The sequence below is a fragment of the Salarias fasciatus genome, chromosome 18 (assembly GCF_902148845.1).
Source record: "Salarias fasciatus chromosome 18, fSalaFa1.1, whole genome shotgun sequence".
In the NCBI taxonomy this organism is placed as follows: Eukaryota; Metazoa; Chordata; class Actinopteri; order Blenniiformes; family Blenniidae; genus Salarias; species Salarias fasciatus.
This window is the reverse complement of record NC_043762.1, coordinates 27,081,512-27,098,117: the sequence shown is the minus strand read 5'-3', so window position 1 is coordinate 27,098,117 and position 16,606 is coordinate 27,081,512. Positions and strand designations below refer to the sequence as shown.

The 16,606-nt window shown below is 47.2% G+C and overlaps 2 protein-coding genes and 1 long non-coding RNA gene across 3 annotated transcripts; 1 reads left to right on the top strand and 2 right to left on the bottom strand.

Annotated features, from left to right (window-relative positions):
• Window positions 1-9,418: 9,418 nt before the first annotated feature.
• c1ql3b (complement component 1, q subcomponent-like 3b) lies at window positions 9,419-10,534 on the top strand. Its single transcript, XM_030115692.1, has 2 exons — window positions 9,419-10,039; window positions 10,274-10,534. The coding sequence occupies exons 1-2, from the start codon at window positions 9,419-9,421 to the stop codon at window positions 10,451-10,453; spliced, it is 801 nt and encodes a 266-aa protein (XP_029971552.1). The 3' UTR covers window positions 10,454-10,534.
• Window positions 10,459-12,444, bottom strand: LOC115405919 (uncharacterized). Its single transcript, XR_003933476.1, has 3 exons — window positions 12,435-12,444; window positions 11,954-11,955; window positions 10,459-10,544 (listed from the first exon to the last, which is right to left on the bottom strand). It is a non-coding gene; the product is annotated as an uncharacterized LOC115405919 (long non-coding RNA).
• Window positions 12,445-12,651: 207 nt separating this feature from the next.
• On the bottom strand, window positions 12,652-16,239 carry pter (phosphotriesterase related). Its single transcript, XM_030115691.1, has 5 exons — window positions 16,206-16,239; window positions 14,693-15,149; window positions 14,359-14,624; window positions 13,288-13,428; window positions 12,652-13,206 (listed from the first exon to the last, which is right to left on the bottom strand). The coding sequence occupies exons 2-5, from the start codon at window positions 15,122-15,124 to the stop codon at window positions 12,996-12,998; spliced, it is 1,050 nt and encodes a 349-aa protein (XP_029971551.1). The 5' UTR covers window positions 15,125-15,149; window positions 16,206-16,239; the 3' UTR covers window positions 12,652-12,995.
• Window positions 16,240-16,606: the final 367 nt, after the last annotated feature.

Here is a 16,606-nt window from a genome sequence, read left to right as displayed (position 1 = left end):
TTATTATATATCTCTCTCTTTTCTTTTTTTTTTTTCTTCCTGTGGGAAAGAAAACAAATGAAAAAAAAAAAAGCAAATTGTGAAAGAGCAGAAAAAGGCCTTGGAAAGCGCTGTGTCCATTCAGCCTTCCCATTCAGCACACACAGCCTCCCCGACAGAACCTGTCGGTGCGGTGATTGTCATAACCGCAGCTGAAGGCTGCTTAGCCAATCGGCCCAGGCCGCACCAAGGTCATACATATTTCATGCAGCATCACGCTTATCTGACAAAGGCAGATAAGTTCCTCTCTCCTCTTTTTTTTTACCCTCCTTTGAGAATTGAAATCACGCCTTATATTACATTAGAAAAAAAAAGAAAAAGGGCGAATCCCAATTCTCTGCTTAATCCTCAATCTTACTCCTCATTCCTCAAAATGCGCGCTCCCATGAAGTTAAGTGCTGTCCCATTCCTAAACAAGTTGAGGAAAGGAGCGAGACTAAGGGACGTTATCTCCCTTAATTTTGAGATTCTACCAGACCTACCTTGGAGTTAAGGAGAATCCCGAATGCTTGTTAAATAGTTCGTTTTGCTGTTATTTTATTAATAAAAAATGGTGTATATTACTTTGGGAGTAGTTGTATTAACTTTCTATCACAGATAATATTTACAAAGGCTATAATAAAGAAATCGAGACAATTCATTTGAATGCATTTATTAACAAGGTCACACATGCAAAATGTTAAACTTTTCTAATGCAAGGCGCATTACTTACAATTATAAAGGGCGTTGTTATGGATCATTGACCAAAATTATCACTGCTGCCACCCCCACCACCACCGCGCTAAATTCTGCAGCGCCTTGACAACGGAGAGGGGAAAAAAACAGCGGTCCACGCGTGTGCGCTCTCTCTCTCTCCTTCGGACGGTCTAAAGAAGTGTCGCGCGAGCCCCTAGCACCCTCCCGACGGTCCAAAAACTCCCCGCCGCGCGCTCCCCCCTGGCTAAACCTTTTTCCTACAGGAAACGCTGCACTTCTTTCGGCTTTCTTCTACCCTCTTGCGCAGTGCTGCCCCCTGTGGTCCAAGGACGTAACTGTCTTTAAGGGTTGTCCCATTTCCAAGTGACATTACATTCCTTAACACTTGTTTTTAGGAGGCACTTAATTTGAGATTGAGGATCAAGGTTGAGGAGTGAGGAGTAAGCAGAGAATTGGGATTGGGCCAAAAAGAAAAAGAGAAGAGAAGTCAGTCTCTGTGGTCAGACGGGCCGCATGTTTTATTCATGTCCTCTGAACATCTGCTTGTCCGGGTGTCAAAAATCATCAGACTCCCGGAGGACTCCTGCCTGACTGGTTGTAAATGAACTCCGAAGGCGAGACTCAAAACAACTTGTCAGATCGGCGCGCCGCCCGGAGGAGACTCTCAATACGGCGCGCCTAAAATGAGCGATAAATATCAGTCGCGGACACGGCGGAGGTCGCCTCTCCCCTCCGATTTGTTTAAATCTTAATATTTAGGATGTGAAGAGGCGCTGGCGTTCCCGCGGCGTTTGGGAGGATTTTGACACTGCTGTTCGCCTCCCTGAGTCACCCGAGGCCGCTGCCAACTGGAGGGAAAGAGCCTGACCGCTAACAAGTGCTCGCTGACTCACAGCCCGCGGCAGTATGTCCCACTGCGTTAGATATTATTCAATTATATACTATTCTATTTATCACTCTGCCACCAGCCCACAGAAAATGTGTCGCTGGAGAAAAGGATCATGGTATTTTGGCGCTCCAAAACTACTGTCAGCGCTAACCGCCGAGGTAAAAATGACAAGAGGGAGACAATAATAGCTGCTGTTTTTTTCACACGTCTTTGTGGGAGATCTTTAATTAACCTTTAAATGTAATATTACAAGACAGGAAGCAAGCTGATGTACAGCGACAGACAGAGTGACTGTATATGTTAAAGCAGTCATGTTTATTTAAATTTCACACCAAAATACAATAAATTTGAGTCTTTGGGAGATGATCTATTATTTCCTGTGGTTAACACAGTGTTAACAAGTCAATACAGCATTAGACGATGTATCAGCAAGAAAATGTAAAAAAACCATAAGCTCTCTGTTTTTCTTTCAAACTCTTCATCCCTCAGTACAACTTCCTTCATTGTTGGAAGCAGTATTGAGTAGAAACTTATGAAAGCACTGCTAGCACGTTAAGCTAACAAAGCTAAAAGAACTTTATGCTTATTGATTGTTTTACGGGGTGCAATAAGATTTTGAAGGTCAGAAAAAAACAATTCTAATGTTCATGACTGAGTCCGTTTTTAATGTGTTTGACAAACAGAGAAGCTGCTGTTATTGTGGTGAAAGACGTTTTCTCACCTGGCCCTTCATGACGTTTATTTGTAGACTTTATTATACATTCTTTTCTTTGACCAGTTATCTCCCATATTGTACTTTTCCCTTTCGCATTTATTGCAGTACAAACTCAATGTGTCTGATAACTTTTTCCACAACCACATTCGACTCTGTTTCATCTTCAGCTCGTGGTGATTTATCATGTACATCGTGCACATGTTGTCTCTCTTTTACTAATGTTGATAATAACTCTCTGATAACAGCTGTTGGAGCAGTGTAACATAAAGCTAGTTAAAGTATCAAAAACATATTAATTCTCATGACACATTTCTCCTGACAATTCTTGTTGAAACAATAATAATTTGACATGTAACTCAGACATTTCCAGATATTTTAAGGGAAACAAAGAAACAAACTTTTTGTGACTTTGTGAACAAATAATGTGTATGGGGGGGAAATGTACAATCTTGTGCATAATTACTGAAATGTGAATTATGGAAGATTATACTTGAGGAATTCAGATAAAAATCTCAGGATGAATCTACAGTGACATTCAGAAAACGTGTTAATCGAAGCTTCTAGGGTGGAAAAACTGTTTTCTGAAAACAAGCTGCAGCAGAGAGTCACTGGAGGAGGTCAAGCAAAACAACCACCTAATAATACCCACAAGCCCCAGCTCCACTGCTGAAGCTGAGAAACATCACAACAGTCTGAAACATGTTTATTACAGGCCTGTCAAAAGATTCATTTTTTAAAAATCACAATTATTAACAGGATTTCCATAGTTAATCGTGACTAATCATGCTTAGAATTGCATATTTAAAATTCTGTTGTTTTACATTTCAAGGCAGTTTTCAGCCCATAAACCATTCATTTCAATTCAATGTAAATTAAATGTTGAAATTTCAGCATCGCAACTTCCTGGTTTCCAACCAGGCCTTTTGATTTGGGATCAAACACAAAGAAAGAATTTCCTGTTGACTTTTTTCAATTTTATTTCAAAATAAAGTGCCAAGCAGACCCACTTAATACAATATTGACATTAAAGATACAGTTTTCAAAATGGAATGAAGCCCTCACCCTAATTATGCAATTAATCGCAATTTAGAAAATTAATCTTGCCCTGCATTAATTAATCATGATTAATCTGATTAACTCTGACACCCCTAGTTTGTTGCAAAACCTAAAATAGCTTAAAAAAAAATGCTTAAGCTTGTCCTTGTATTTTCAAAACTTCAAGATACAAGCTAGAAATTACGAAACTCGTTTTATTCTGTTATTATTCTGCATGGAAACTTTGAAACTATTAGTTTTAAATGTTTTATTTGTTTCAATAATTTCTATTAATTTGCATTTTTTGTGTTATTTTCATGGCATATGAAGCCATTTTGCTGTCCAGATTGAAGCCACTGGCGGCCTGCGTTTGGCCTGCAGACCATATGTTGGACACCAATCCCCTTGACTTATTGCAGTGACTATTTTCTTCTCCTTAAGTACATTAAGACTTTGAGAGTCACGACGTTCTTCACAGTATGTTCCCGAAACGCAGGAGGCTCCGCAAGACCTGCGAGCGTATCCGGCCAACACTGATCCTCTTTGTTTACTGATTCACGCAGCGATTCAGTGATCTGTGACGAGCCTTTATATTAAGAGGCGGTGAATCATTTCAGATTAATCACATCATAAAACCTGTGTGGGGGGCAGATGAAGCTTATGTGTCAAGTGAACTAAGATAGTAACCCACAGCGGGCGATCCGCACATGTCCTCAATCCAACATGTCACCGCCGGAGGAATGACTCTGAGTGAATGGAGCTTCTTAACCAGCTCAGGAATGCTGGGATCAACACATCATGGATCTTTTGGTTTGCATTTCCTGTGTTGTCCGTTTTGTATGATATTTATACAGCTGGAGCCTGTTTAATTGTTCCTTTGTTTTGGATGAGATGGATCATTCCATCGATCATTCATCAGTCTTAATTTGATGTAAAACATCTGAAATATTTGATCACAAAGTCTGCAAATGAAAGTTTCCTCCCGGCATCTGGAGCACATGACCAATATTCTATAATCGTGACAGAAAAACGAGCTAAATGAGGCTCCAAGTCGACCTGAACCAAAATGCGTTTGACATTTAGAGCATCTTCCTCCCTCAAGATGTGTGATCATTATTAAGACGGGCTCATTAATGAAGGTTTATTTCCAGTAATTCTACCTATATTTTCAGATCTTATCTCTGTATTTGTTCTGCGGTTGCTTCGGCCGTCCAGCGCTCGCACCCTGAAATCTATAAATCCACTGCGGAGCTTTCAGACTGGTGGGAAACGGCAGCAGGGAGCAGAGTGTTCAATGGTGACTCCACCAATTACCCAGCATCACACAGACAACTTTCTGCACAGCAGCATCGCCCAATGGTTTTAATTTCTAAAAAGTTCAATAAGAAGGTCCTGAGCCGTGATTTGAGAGGTTTGTGTGGGATCGAATCCATTCACCCAGAAAATACCAGCACTCTCTGCAACTCTGAGACAAACTGCTGATGTTTGCTCCGGGCAAGAAAAGGTTGTTGATCCTGTTAAAATAAAGTCTATTAATAGAGGCGACGCTGTTGAAGCGGCGTGGTGGAGCAGTGGTTTGCACTGCCGCCTCACAGCAGAGCGTTCCTTGTTCGAACCCCCCTGTTTTGCGCGATCGGCCTGTTCTCTGTGGCTGTGAATGGCCGTCAGGTCCGGACGTGTTGCCGGGCGCCGGTGTGTCTCCCTGCGTTAGCGATGACTGACGACCCGTCCAGAGCGTCCCCTGCCCTTCACCCGGGCCGGCCGGGATCGGCTCCAGCAACTAGGAACGCTGCCCTGCCCAACGGGGCTACAGGGATGATGGATGGACGGTCAAACGGTGGCAGAGCATTCGGCCCCGAGGGCGTCTCTTTCTGAAAATCCCTCAGATTATAATCCGCAGTGACTCTGCAGGCTTCGCTCCATCCGGCCGTCTTCTTTCTCGATTAGCCTGTACGGCGCCCCGTGGCGGTACAGACAGCAGTCAGGCTGTGGCTACGATCACACTACAGGAAAACTAAGATGAGACATTATGGGGTTTTCATGCTGCTCCACACAGCGCGCTCCGTTCATAGAATTACTGGAATTAAAACTAGACGGGAAACGGAGGGTTATCTTGACACCTGGCTGAGAAACTCAGATGTCAAGAGTGTGATCACACCAGGGGGGTGAGACGCGACGGAGGCAGGGCGGTGCTTCTAACACGCCGCTTAAAGACTTTTCAAGGTTGAGTCTGGAACATTTGGGTGGCGGTGAAGATGGCGAGCGATGGGCAACCAGCGCCAAGGCGAGGTGTAAGACCTGGAGACTGTGCATGAGACTTTAACGGGAAATATCGAGTGTGTGTATCTGTGATTTAGGGCCACGTATTGAAGTATCGTGGATTTGAGTCGATCGGACTGTTAGACGGACTCAGATCTGACTCCGCTGTGGGCGAGACAGTCGGATCTGAGCCTCTTTCGCCTTCAGTGTGAACACAGATTTATATTCCAGATCGGAGGTGAAAGACGACCGCCTGGGTTGAGAGTGGCAGACTGAATCCGTCTGATTTAAACCTCTGACATTTCGACTCTGTTTGCTATTCAGGTGTGTGCCGTCATCACGCCCGGATCTTAAACGCTCTGCAAGGTCTCCTCCAGTGGAGCTGTGGGTGTAAACGGCTCGGAAGTGGAGCGGATTAGTCGACAGATTAATACCAAAAAGTCTCCAAGAACTCCGGCTAGACTTTAAAACTGTTTCTCTCAAAGTGGGTTTATAACCTGAAAGAGACTCAACAATTCTTTTGTTTAAACTCATCAAACTCATTGAGATATATTAGACTGTACACACACACACACACACACACACACACACACACACCTTTAACACATGAGGGACTCAGCTTGTCCAGATCAGGCTGATCGTTCCAGATGAGAAGAGTTGTGGAATCTGAGGTGAGTTTTTTCTAATTGCGTCCGTCAAGCTGGACAGTCTGAAAGTGACGGCTCGGATTCCACTGACAGCTGTGGACACAAAGCCTCCGCTGTGCTGAATACTGCAGCTACAGTCCAATTAACAGGCTGATAGTCCACACTGCCGGGTTTATAATCATTAGGATTCAATAAAAAACTTCTAGTTTTTCATTTGACAATACAATATTACAATCACTGATATTGATGAAACTGATCGATTAAAATTTGTTGTATATAAATACACTAAGTATCTGAAATCATTGGGATAGCTTTTTTCCTTTGTAAATAAATGATTATTATTTCTATTTTGAACAGCAGAAGCTCTGTGAACTAAAAGGCCCTCTGCTGTTTTCTAAACACGACCCTTTCTACATGGACACGAGGCGCTCAGAGAGGAGTGAATATATCTCCCTGTTTCTAATCATCTCCATTGATCAGCTCACTGTACAGAGTTTTTTAATGTAATCATAAAAATATTGATCTAGTCAAATTTTCTTGAGAATCTTCATTGTTTATCTGCAAAACCTGCTTCCATCTCAAGAACTTTCTTTTTAGACATTGACTCGAATAGGTGGACAGAAACCCTGTTATCGTCAGAGTTCGTGTTTATCTCCTGTGTTTTGAGGTATTCTAACTCCGTCTCTCATTTCAAGCTCCCTGTGTCTGATTGACGCTCCTGACCTGATGTGTTTCAGCTGTGCCTGAGTGCGTGATTGTCGTCACCTGGTGCCTGGGTCCATCAAGGGCTGTGCTCATGTCTTCCTGTGCCACAGCACCTTCTGCAGAGGGAAATTCACCCCTTTTGGGTCTTTTAGTTTTTGGTTCAGCTTATGGACAATAAAAGTAGTTTTACTTGCAGCATTTTGGGTCCTCCTCCATACTAAAGTACCTTCAATACAAAAAGGACGCCTTACTACAAGGCCCACAGGAAGCTCTTATGACTGGAGATTGCTCTGATTTCATTTGAAACTTTAAGGGAAAAAAATAGAAAATTGGAGGCAGGTAACACCACGGACAACCACACACACACACACACACACACACACACACACACACACACACACACACACACACACACACACACACACACACACACTTTAAAGTCAGTTATTAGTGTCAACTGCAGGTTTTTGGATTGTGTAAGTACAAAGAGACAGTGTGGACTCAGACCGGGGATGTTCTCACTGTGAGGCAAGAGTGCGAACCACTGCCCCATGGTGCAGCCCAGAATTGATCAGATTATCAGTCTGATGGTTTGGAGGTTGAGCTTCACAGGAAGCTTCTCTATAGCTGCAGTTTGAGTCCAACACTCAACGGTTTGGAGTGAGAGCGTTTCGAGTGTCGGAGTTTTGCTCAAAACCACTGAAAATAAGACTTTTTGAAAATGACTTCGTGTTTTTGTGACAAAAGCAACGAACAGCTCCCACTAGGGGCCCGACATTAAAACTGCATCACTGTGTAGACTTTTAAAAATGTTGCAGTGTAAACGCAAAACCTTTCTGAAACAAGAGTGCAAAAAAGCGCGTCAGAGAGGTGGCATTTATTTGACCTGCATAGAAACTGAGAGGAGAAAAAAAATAATCGTAGAAAACTAAACTGAAAATGTAAACATTTGATTTGAGCTGAATAAAGCAGAAACATCCTGATGTAAGGATGTTAAATGAAAATATATTTTCCATGAGAATATATATTTGTTGTTTCTTTCTTGCCTTTTTAAATTGCAGAAAAATGAGGCTGAACTAATCTGAACCGCAGGAACTCACATTTCTTCACACTCCACTAATGAAATGAGCTCTTAAGAGACTCAGGCTTGTAACTTTTTATCTCTTTATGTCTCAGAACTTGATATTTTTCCTATTTTCCTCCAGTTTTGACACTTTTGAGCTGCACATGGTTGGATTTCTAATCCCCTTTTAAAAAAAAAAACACCGTTTTTTCTTTTCTTTTCTTTTTTTCTTCTTCGTTTTTTTTTTTGCATCCGCTACTTCCTCAGAATTTAATTTGGGGCTGCAATCAAAGCTGCGCTCCTCCCAAACAAACAAGCCTGCGTGTGGATTCGGCCTCCTGTGTGATCCATCTCCCCACCTGGCAGCGCGGCGCCGTCCGCGCACTGACATCCTCTGCATTCCTGAGCGCATCCTCCGCCCTCCTCGCCGGGGATTAGCCCCTCATCGCTCACCGCGCGCACATCGAGCTCCCCGCTCCGCACATCATTTCTATTTGTTTTGATTCCAGAAGATTTGCCGGAGAGCTTAAGGTTGAATCCTAACCGGAGCGTCTCGGTGATCTCTCCGCTGTGGGTGGGGGTCATCCCTCACTGCCAGCTCCCAGTGACTCCCCTCTGCCTCTCAGCGCTCCATAGATTTTCACCACATGATAAATTGGACAGGGGAGCCCTCTGAGGTGTGACCAGGTGCCAGCCCGGTATAGCTTTTTGTCTGAAATTGGCCTAATTACGCCCAAGACCTTTACAAGTGTTAGATAATAAGAAGTGGTGCGGATGCAAGGCTGCAGCGATCGATAGGAAAAAGTCATACATACTGCTTTATATCTCGGTTGAATTCTCAACTCTGCGGCTCCGGACGCGCGTCCAATGAATCCGGTCACGTTTCAGAGACTGAGAAGTTTGCATGTTGTCCACTTTCTCTCTCTCTCTGATTGAAGAAGCGCGTGGATTGTGTCCCATCCATCACCTCACCCCTCCTCCCCTCGCTGCTCTCCAAACCCACAAACGAGTCCGTGTGGAGCGCACTCTCTCCCGTGGCGCCGCGCGATGAGCTCCCCGGCTGGAAGAGGCAGGCTGTAAACCTGTTCTCCTCCCTCTCGCAAATTATTGTTGTTGCTTTTTTCCTCGCTGGGGTTGAAGGAGGAGATGAATCAGCCGCGCGCGCTCCTCCGCGACGCATAAAACAAACCCGAAAAGTTGTGGATGCTTCCTTTTGCGCGCGGACATCGTCTCGGGGACTGTTTTGCCTCCCAAAGTTGCGGCGCCGTGCGGGAGCAGGCACGATTCTTCAGCCCTCCGAGGAGACCTCGCCCGCCAGCAGGCTGGAAGACCATCCACTCGGGAGAACGCCGCGAGCCCGCAGAGCGCAGATGATCGCAACTGGTGTGTGTGGCGTCGCGCTGGTGCTGGTCCTGGTGGTTCTGATCCCGGTGGTGGTCAACTCCGCCGGGACTCCCGCGCGCTACGAGATGCTGGGCTCCTGTCAGATGGTGTGCGACTCCCACGGGACCGCGGCCACGGCCACGGCCAAGGCGACCAGCCCCATCAAGGACAACCGCCTGGTGCAGTCGCTCCCGACGTTCATCCAGGGTCCCCAGGGCGAGCCGGGGCGCGTCGGCAGGATGGGCCCCAGGGGGCCGATCGGCGAGCCGGGGCCTCCCGGACCCGCCGGTCCCCCCGGGGAGAGAGGGGCGCCCGGTCCCCCGGGTCCACCGGGGGCGCCGGGAGCGAACGGGCCGACCGGAGCCATCAGCGCGGCCACTTACAACACCATCCCAAAGATCGCGTTTTACGCGGGACTAAAGAAGCAGCACGAGGGATACGAGGTGCTCAAATTCGACGACGTGGTCACAAACCTCGGCAACCACTACGATCCGTCCACGGGGAAGTTCACCTGTTCGATTCCCGGGATTTACTTCTTTGTTTACCATGTGCTGATGCGAGGCGGGGACGGGACCAGCATGTGGGCTGACCTCTGCAAGAACAACCAGGTAACTGCCTCTCTTTTTCTTTTCACTCCACCACGAGGGATCCAGTCTCTCTAAATTCATGATCGTTAATCATCCATCGACACGTTTACGTGAATTTATGCGCTTTTACGCACGAGTTCTGTGACGCTGGTGCGCAATGAGAACCGACGCGGAGCTGTCCGTGGTCCTGAAACGGAATCAGGAAAGACGAGAAGGAAAACTTTTATCACCACAAATGTGAAATGTGTCCCGCAGGTGAGAGCCAGCGCCATCGCCCAGGACGCGGACCAGAACTACGACTACGCCAGCAACAGCGTGGTCCTCCACCTGGAGCCCGGGGACGAGATCTACATCAAGCTGGACGGAGGGAAGGCGCACGGGGGCAACAACAACAAGTACAGCACCTTCTCCGGCTTCATGCTGTACGCTGACTGAGCGCACCGGGGAGAGACTGGAGGACGTCCGAATTAAAGAGCTGCTCTGCGTAATTCTTTGCTTCACCGCTCCGTGTTCCGTTCAATGTCGGCTGGGTCATCGCAGACGCGGCGCGCTGGTTCTGGGTTTCAGGGGCGCCAGGTGTAAAAGCTGGGGGAGGGAGGGGAGGGAGAGGGGGGGGGGGGGGGGGGGGGGGGGCATCAAAGCTGCCTCTGACCTCTTCCTGTAATATACAGACTACTCAGTGGTGGGGAAAAACTCTCATTTATTCACTTTGCTTTTGGTGGTTCAGTTTCTAACTTGATCTTAAAGATGGAAAACAAGAAAACTATTTCAGCACTGTCAAAGGTCACACAGTCTGTTTTAGTACATCCTTCATGGGAATTCAAGGTCACAGTGTGCACCAGGGGTGTCAAACTCATCCAGACCCGGACGCATACAGTCCGGTTTAATGCTGACTGGACCGGCACAGTCTGGAAATCTGGGAAATGTGAAGCTTATAAAATGACGGAGTGACTTCTGGAGCAAAATGCAGTGTAACTGCACCCTAAATCCCCAAATGGCCTCCATCTGTGGCCAGAGGTTCATTTAAATCTGGAAAAATGGAATTCTCCAAAGAAAATCATGCAAAGCTTTCTGGTTCAAAATGCAGAATTCAAAGAAGATCCTCCATAATTTATTTCCCATTTTGTTGTGACTAAAAATGCAAGAAAATACAAATGTCTTCTCTTTTTTTTTGCTGGTTTAAGATCTGAAATCTTTCGGCTAAAGTCGGCGGACGTCTGTTGCTCCTCAAGACATTTATTTTTTCTCAGCTTTGGCTCATTTTTCAGAGCAATAATGCTCCTTCACGAGAAAGCTGAAAGCGAGAATCACCCGACAGTAAACCAGCGATCGCACTGCTCACGTCTCGGCCTGGACGCATCATACTGACGTGCAGATTTTGGCCCGCGGGCCGTATGTTTGACACCCCCGGTGTAGCCCTTTACTTTATCCAGCTTTGAGTCACATAACATGAGAAGAGGCAGAAACTTCACACAGTGACGACTGGAGAAGCAGAGAGCAGTGAAAATACGGAACCGTGTGAGGCGGGGGCCACTTGATTTTACTCCAATATATTACAACATCTAACAATCTGTATCATACAAACAAGCATGTAGGATAACAACAAACAGAAAGATTCATGTGTGAAGTTATTCTATGAAACAACAAGGGTCAATGATGCGGCTGGAAATGTTTTTTTAATTTACTTTCATGTTTTTTAAAACCCTCAAACAGTGAATATTCCTCCCTGCTGCTGTGGTAACATATACTGACCTTTAGCACTCGGTTATAGATGCATATACTCACATATTCACGTGTTTTTCGTGTGCTTTGTTATTTTCTTTTCAACGAAACGTGTCGCATCAGGGTGAAATTGTGGAAGAAAAAAAGAAAAAAACCAACCTGTTTATGCATGTTTGTGTAAATCTGACATTTTAACACTGTGCAGGATAAAACGACTTTAAAGGGGCACTGTGGTGTTGGAGGTGTCACGGCTGTACATCATTTTTCTCGCCTGTGTGTGTGTCTAAGTGTGTGTGTGTGTGTGTGTGTCCAAACGGCAGCTGGTTGAGGCGACGGGGTGGTCCGGCCGGTTAGTCACCGTCACAGAACTGGACCGTTTCCCCGACAGCGAGCCATCAATCTGCCCGCTCATCTCCAACAACCCTGCCATTTCAAAGTGTAAACAAACACGTGTGTGTGTGTGTGTGTGTGTGTGTGTGTGTGGGGACGTCGCCTCGCCGAACCGCCCCGAGGAGCCAGAAGTTCCACCGGCGGCGGCGGCGGTGGCGGCGGTCACGTCGCGGAGTCACCCTGCGAAGCCACCTGTTCCCAGATGAGAGGAGAATGTGTCCTTCATCCTGGGAGGGGGAGGGGGAGGAGGGGGTAGAAGGGGGAGGGGCCCCCCCGCCACGCGCCGGCCCCCCGGCCCCCCCACTGAGGGGCAACGGGACAACTCATCCAACACGCCAGCCGAGCGGCATACTGATCACTGACGCGCTCATTATTTCATAGAAATGTCAGCGGCTGGTACAATGAAACAACAGCGCTGGTGTGTGTGTGTGTGTGTGTGTGTGTGTGTGTGTGTGTGTGTGTAAAAAAAAAAACAACATAAAAGAAAATAATCAATTAGTGATTTAGTTGGGTGCAGCAGGACAGGAAACATCCAGAGAGGAGAGAGGAAAACATGAAATGAGGCTGAATTTGATCCGGCGAATAAATTACATATGAAAATCTGGAAAATGAGTTTTAATTAATGAGGGCCGCTATAAAAAGTAATCATGGTTTCCCGATTGAAAAGACAGACTCAGAAAACATTTTGAGCACTGAGTTAGAGGACGAACTCCTAGAGCAGCCTTGTGAGTTTAAAGGTCCAAAAGCGTCTGAATGCGGCGGCGGCGCCGACGAGGGATCTCATTGTGTCGGGCTGTTGAGTCATTTGAAGGGAACGTATCTGCAGGCTGCCTCGCTCGCCCCCCCTCCCCCCTCCCTCGCCGATTCACTTGAAGGTCAGCCAGCGTTTGGGGTTGTCCACCAGGATCTTGTCCACCTGCTGCTGCGAGACGCCCCGGTTCAGCATCTTGGGCACGATGCTGTTGAGGATGTGCGAGTAGCCGTGGCCGCCGAACTTGGTGAGCCGGTTCTTGGTGTGGATGTCGTGGGCGATCACCACCCGGTCCTCGTAGCCCTCCTTCATCAGGAACGCCAGCCTGGAGCGGGGGGGGGGGGACACGGGGGACACGGGTCGGTCGGGGGAGGGCGATCGGGGCCGGCGGAGCGGGTTTACTCACGTCTGGACCCTCTGCGAGTCGCTGGGCATGTCCACCTTCAGGTCGTACGGGTAGTTCAGCATCTCCGTGCCGAACAGGTCGTACTCCAGGTAGCTGCCCATCTGGGCGAACTCCAGCAGCGCCGCCTCGTCGAAGATGGTCCTGCGGAGAGAGCGGAGGTGGCCGGCTGAGAACGCGCTCGGCGGCGGCGATCCGACACGGAGCGGGCCGTTAAAACCCGTGACTGACGCGCCTGACGGCCCTCCGTCTCCGGCGCCAGCCGCTACAGGAAAAGGCCGGTGTTTCTGATCCTGTGGTTTCCATGGTAACTGTTGATCGGCCTCAGACGGCAGCAGTGGCTGCTCATTACAGAACGATTTAAAAAAAAAAGAAAGAAAAGCGGGAGGCCTCGTCGATGGGGGTGATTATCAGCGTCTGAGTGAAGGAAGTCGCTCCTGGCAGGTCGAGAAGCCACTAAATGACAACCACGCATAATTTGATAGATAGATAGATAGATAGATAGATAGATGAATTGTTTATGAGCGCAACGGAGCCTCCATGAGCACAAAAATGTGATTTTGTGATTAAGAAAACATCATAAGACCTAAAGAAGAGGAAAAACACAGAAAGTAACTTAATACAGGTTTTTTTTTCAGTATTTCTGAAGAGAGAAAAAGTTAAAAAATTAAGTTTACAGCGTCGTTGCTTGTCGCTCACTGGTGAGTTTGACACATTTTTATCTTTTTTTTCCACATTAATGAAGCTACAAATCACTGAAAATGATCATATGTGAGAGCTCCGGCCACAGCAGAGGTTTGTAAAAGCTCCATCTTTACGTTGATCTTTGAAATTTAAAGTTATCCTCTGTTTTTATAGTTCAGCAGTTCCTTCTCAAAGTGAGAGGAAATCCTCACAGGTTTTTCTCTCAGCGTTCAAACAGTGGAAACAGTTTCCCACACGCTTCGGCTGAATGAATGTTGTGAATGAATCTCCTCCCAGCGGCGAGGAGGAGGAGGAGGAGGAGGAGGAGGAAGGCTCGTCCCTACAAGGTCACCCGGCGCCGCCGCTGCATATGAGCAGATTACTTCTCACCTGTCCAGGTGAGACATGACAGTCTTGCCGATGTCGGCGCCGGCCTCCTGGAGGATCCGCAGCACGGCAGCTGGCGCGGCGGGATCCCTGCCGGGATGGATGATGAGCGGGCAGCCCAGCTGGGCCTGGGCGTGCGCCGCCGCCCGCAGCACCCGCGTCTCGCTGGCCGTGATGGGCCAGCCGGTGCCGATCTCGCCGATCACGCCGCAGCGCACGTCGGTGCCGTCGGCGCCGTGGAGAACCTCGGCGACGATGACGTCGGTGAGCTGGAAGACGGCGGGCGGGAGGGGTTCAGACCTGCGGCTCCGGATCAGCGAGGACTCTGGATCCTCACCTGCTCCACGCTCATCCTCTTGGTGTCCTCCGAGTGCGTGCAGTCCACGTAGTACCCGGCCCCCGCCACGATGTGGACCCCCGTGTCCTTGGCCAGCTGCCGCAGGGTGGGCAGGTCGCGGTCCAGGCCGGCGGTGGTGTTCTCCACGATGGCGCCGCCGCCGGCCTTCCTGTAGGCCAGCAGCTCGTCGCGCACGGCGGCCGTCTCCTGCTGCAGCAGCAGGTTCTGCCGGCAGCTGTACGGGTTCTGCCGCAGCCAGTGCAGGTGGCGCATGTGGAAGGGGTCCGCCGCCACCGCCTCGTCGCGCGGCGCCGGCGGGAAGTAGCAGCACTCGAAGGTCATGGTCAGGTGCTCGTGGGTCATGGTGCGGCCCAGCTGGTCCGGATCCACCAGGCCCAGCACCGTCTGGACCTTACCGCTCAGAGACGACATGATGCCCGGGTCACAGGTCAGATCTCTGGAGAAAAAAAAAACAAAACAAAAAGTGATGGAAACAGGGAAAAAACACAGGAATCGTCGAATCTTTAACTTTCTTTAAACAATCTGTGGGAAAATCTTCAAGCAAAACTAAAATCCAGAAGTTAATATTTCACGTCTGTAATCTTCATGTGGAAAAAAACACTGTCAACACCGATCAGCGTGTCCTCAAACACAAGTTCAAGCAGATAGAAGTGTGTGTGTGTGTGTGTGTGTGTGTGTGTGTGTGTGTGTGCGTTCTTGTATTTCTATCCTTGTCGGGGCCAAATGTCCCCACAAGGATAGCAAAACGTGGAACGACGTGCCTTGTGGGGACCTTTTTCCGGTCCTAAGTAGGAGAAACAGTGTTTTCTTGACCATGTTGTTGTTACTGAAAAAAGTAAAAGTGCAAAAACATTTCTTTAGGGTTAGGCTTTGTTGTGGTGTGGGTTAGGGTTAGGGTAAGGGTCAGGGTTAGGGGCTAGACATGAATGGGAGTCAATGGACGGTCCCCACAAGGATAGAAATACAAGACTGAGCGTGTGTGTGTGTGTGTGTGATAAGCTTTTCTATGAATTCTGCTGGGCTTTTAAGTTTATTCTAGAATTTTTACATTTTCATTGTGCAACATTTCATTTAGTTTTAGGTGTTGCATAACACAAGTCAAGGTGATTTATACACTTACATTACATTTTACAGAAAATGGTGCAGATCAGGTGTGTGTGTGTGTGTGTGTGTGTGTGTGTGTACTTATTTAACAGACTGAGACCTTTGAACTGCAAGTCTGTACAATAGTACAATATAACTCAATCCTGAATCATGATCATTCGCATTACTTCTCATTGTGGATTATTTAATCTCAGTGAAATTAAGCACAACTTTTGATTTCGAACATGTTGTACGAATCGATTCTCCTTTTCTTTTTTTTTAAGTCTTAACAGAACACGTGCAATCAGGCCGCTGCATCAGTAAACACAGAAGTGCTGGAAGTTCATGATAAATCATGTGAATCGTGCATTGAATGTATAAAAATGAAGAAAATCAGAAGTTTGCTGACCTCGTGAGAAACAGTTGTTGTCCCGTCGAGCCAGCCAGAGAACAGCCGGGTTGCCAGATCTGACAGTTTCCAGCGGAAACATAGATAAAACACACCCCCAGGAAACGACGAATAGAAAAAGGGATCAGAGATCTCTCAGAGCAAAGAGATGAACAAACACGAAGCTGGGAGGGAATATATGATGGACAAATAATAAAAATGATACATAATTATATATTTGAAGTGCATACAGTACAATCACTCCTTCCATTGGAAAGAAAAGCTTTAACAGATGTTTTGAGAAACAATTTTACAAACGGTTTGCTCGATATTTTGAGCAAAAGTAAAAGCACAGCAGTTACTTGACTATTATTACTCTACTGACTCGTGTTAAACTTGTAAATATATCACGAGAACACATT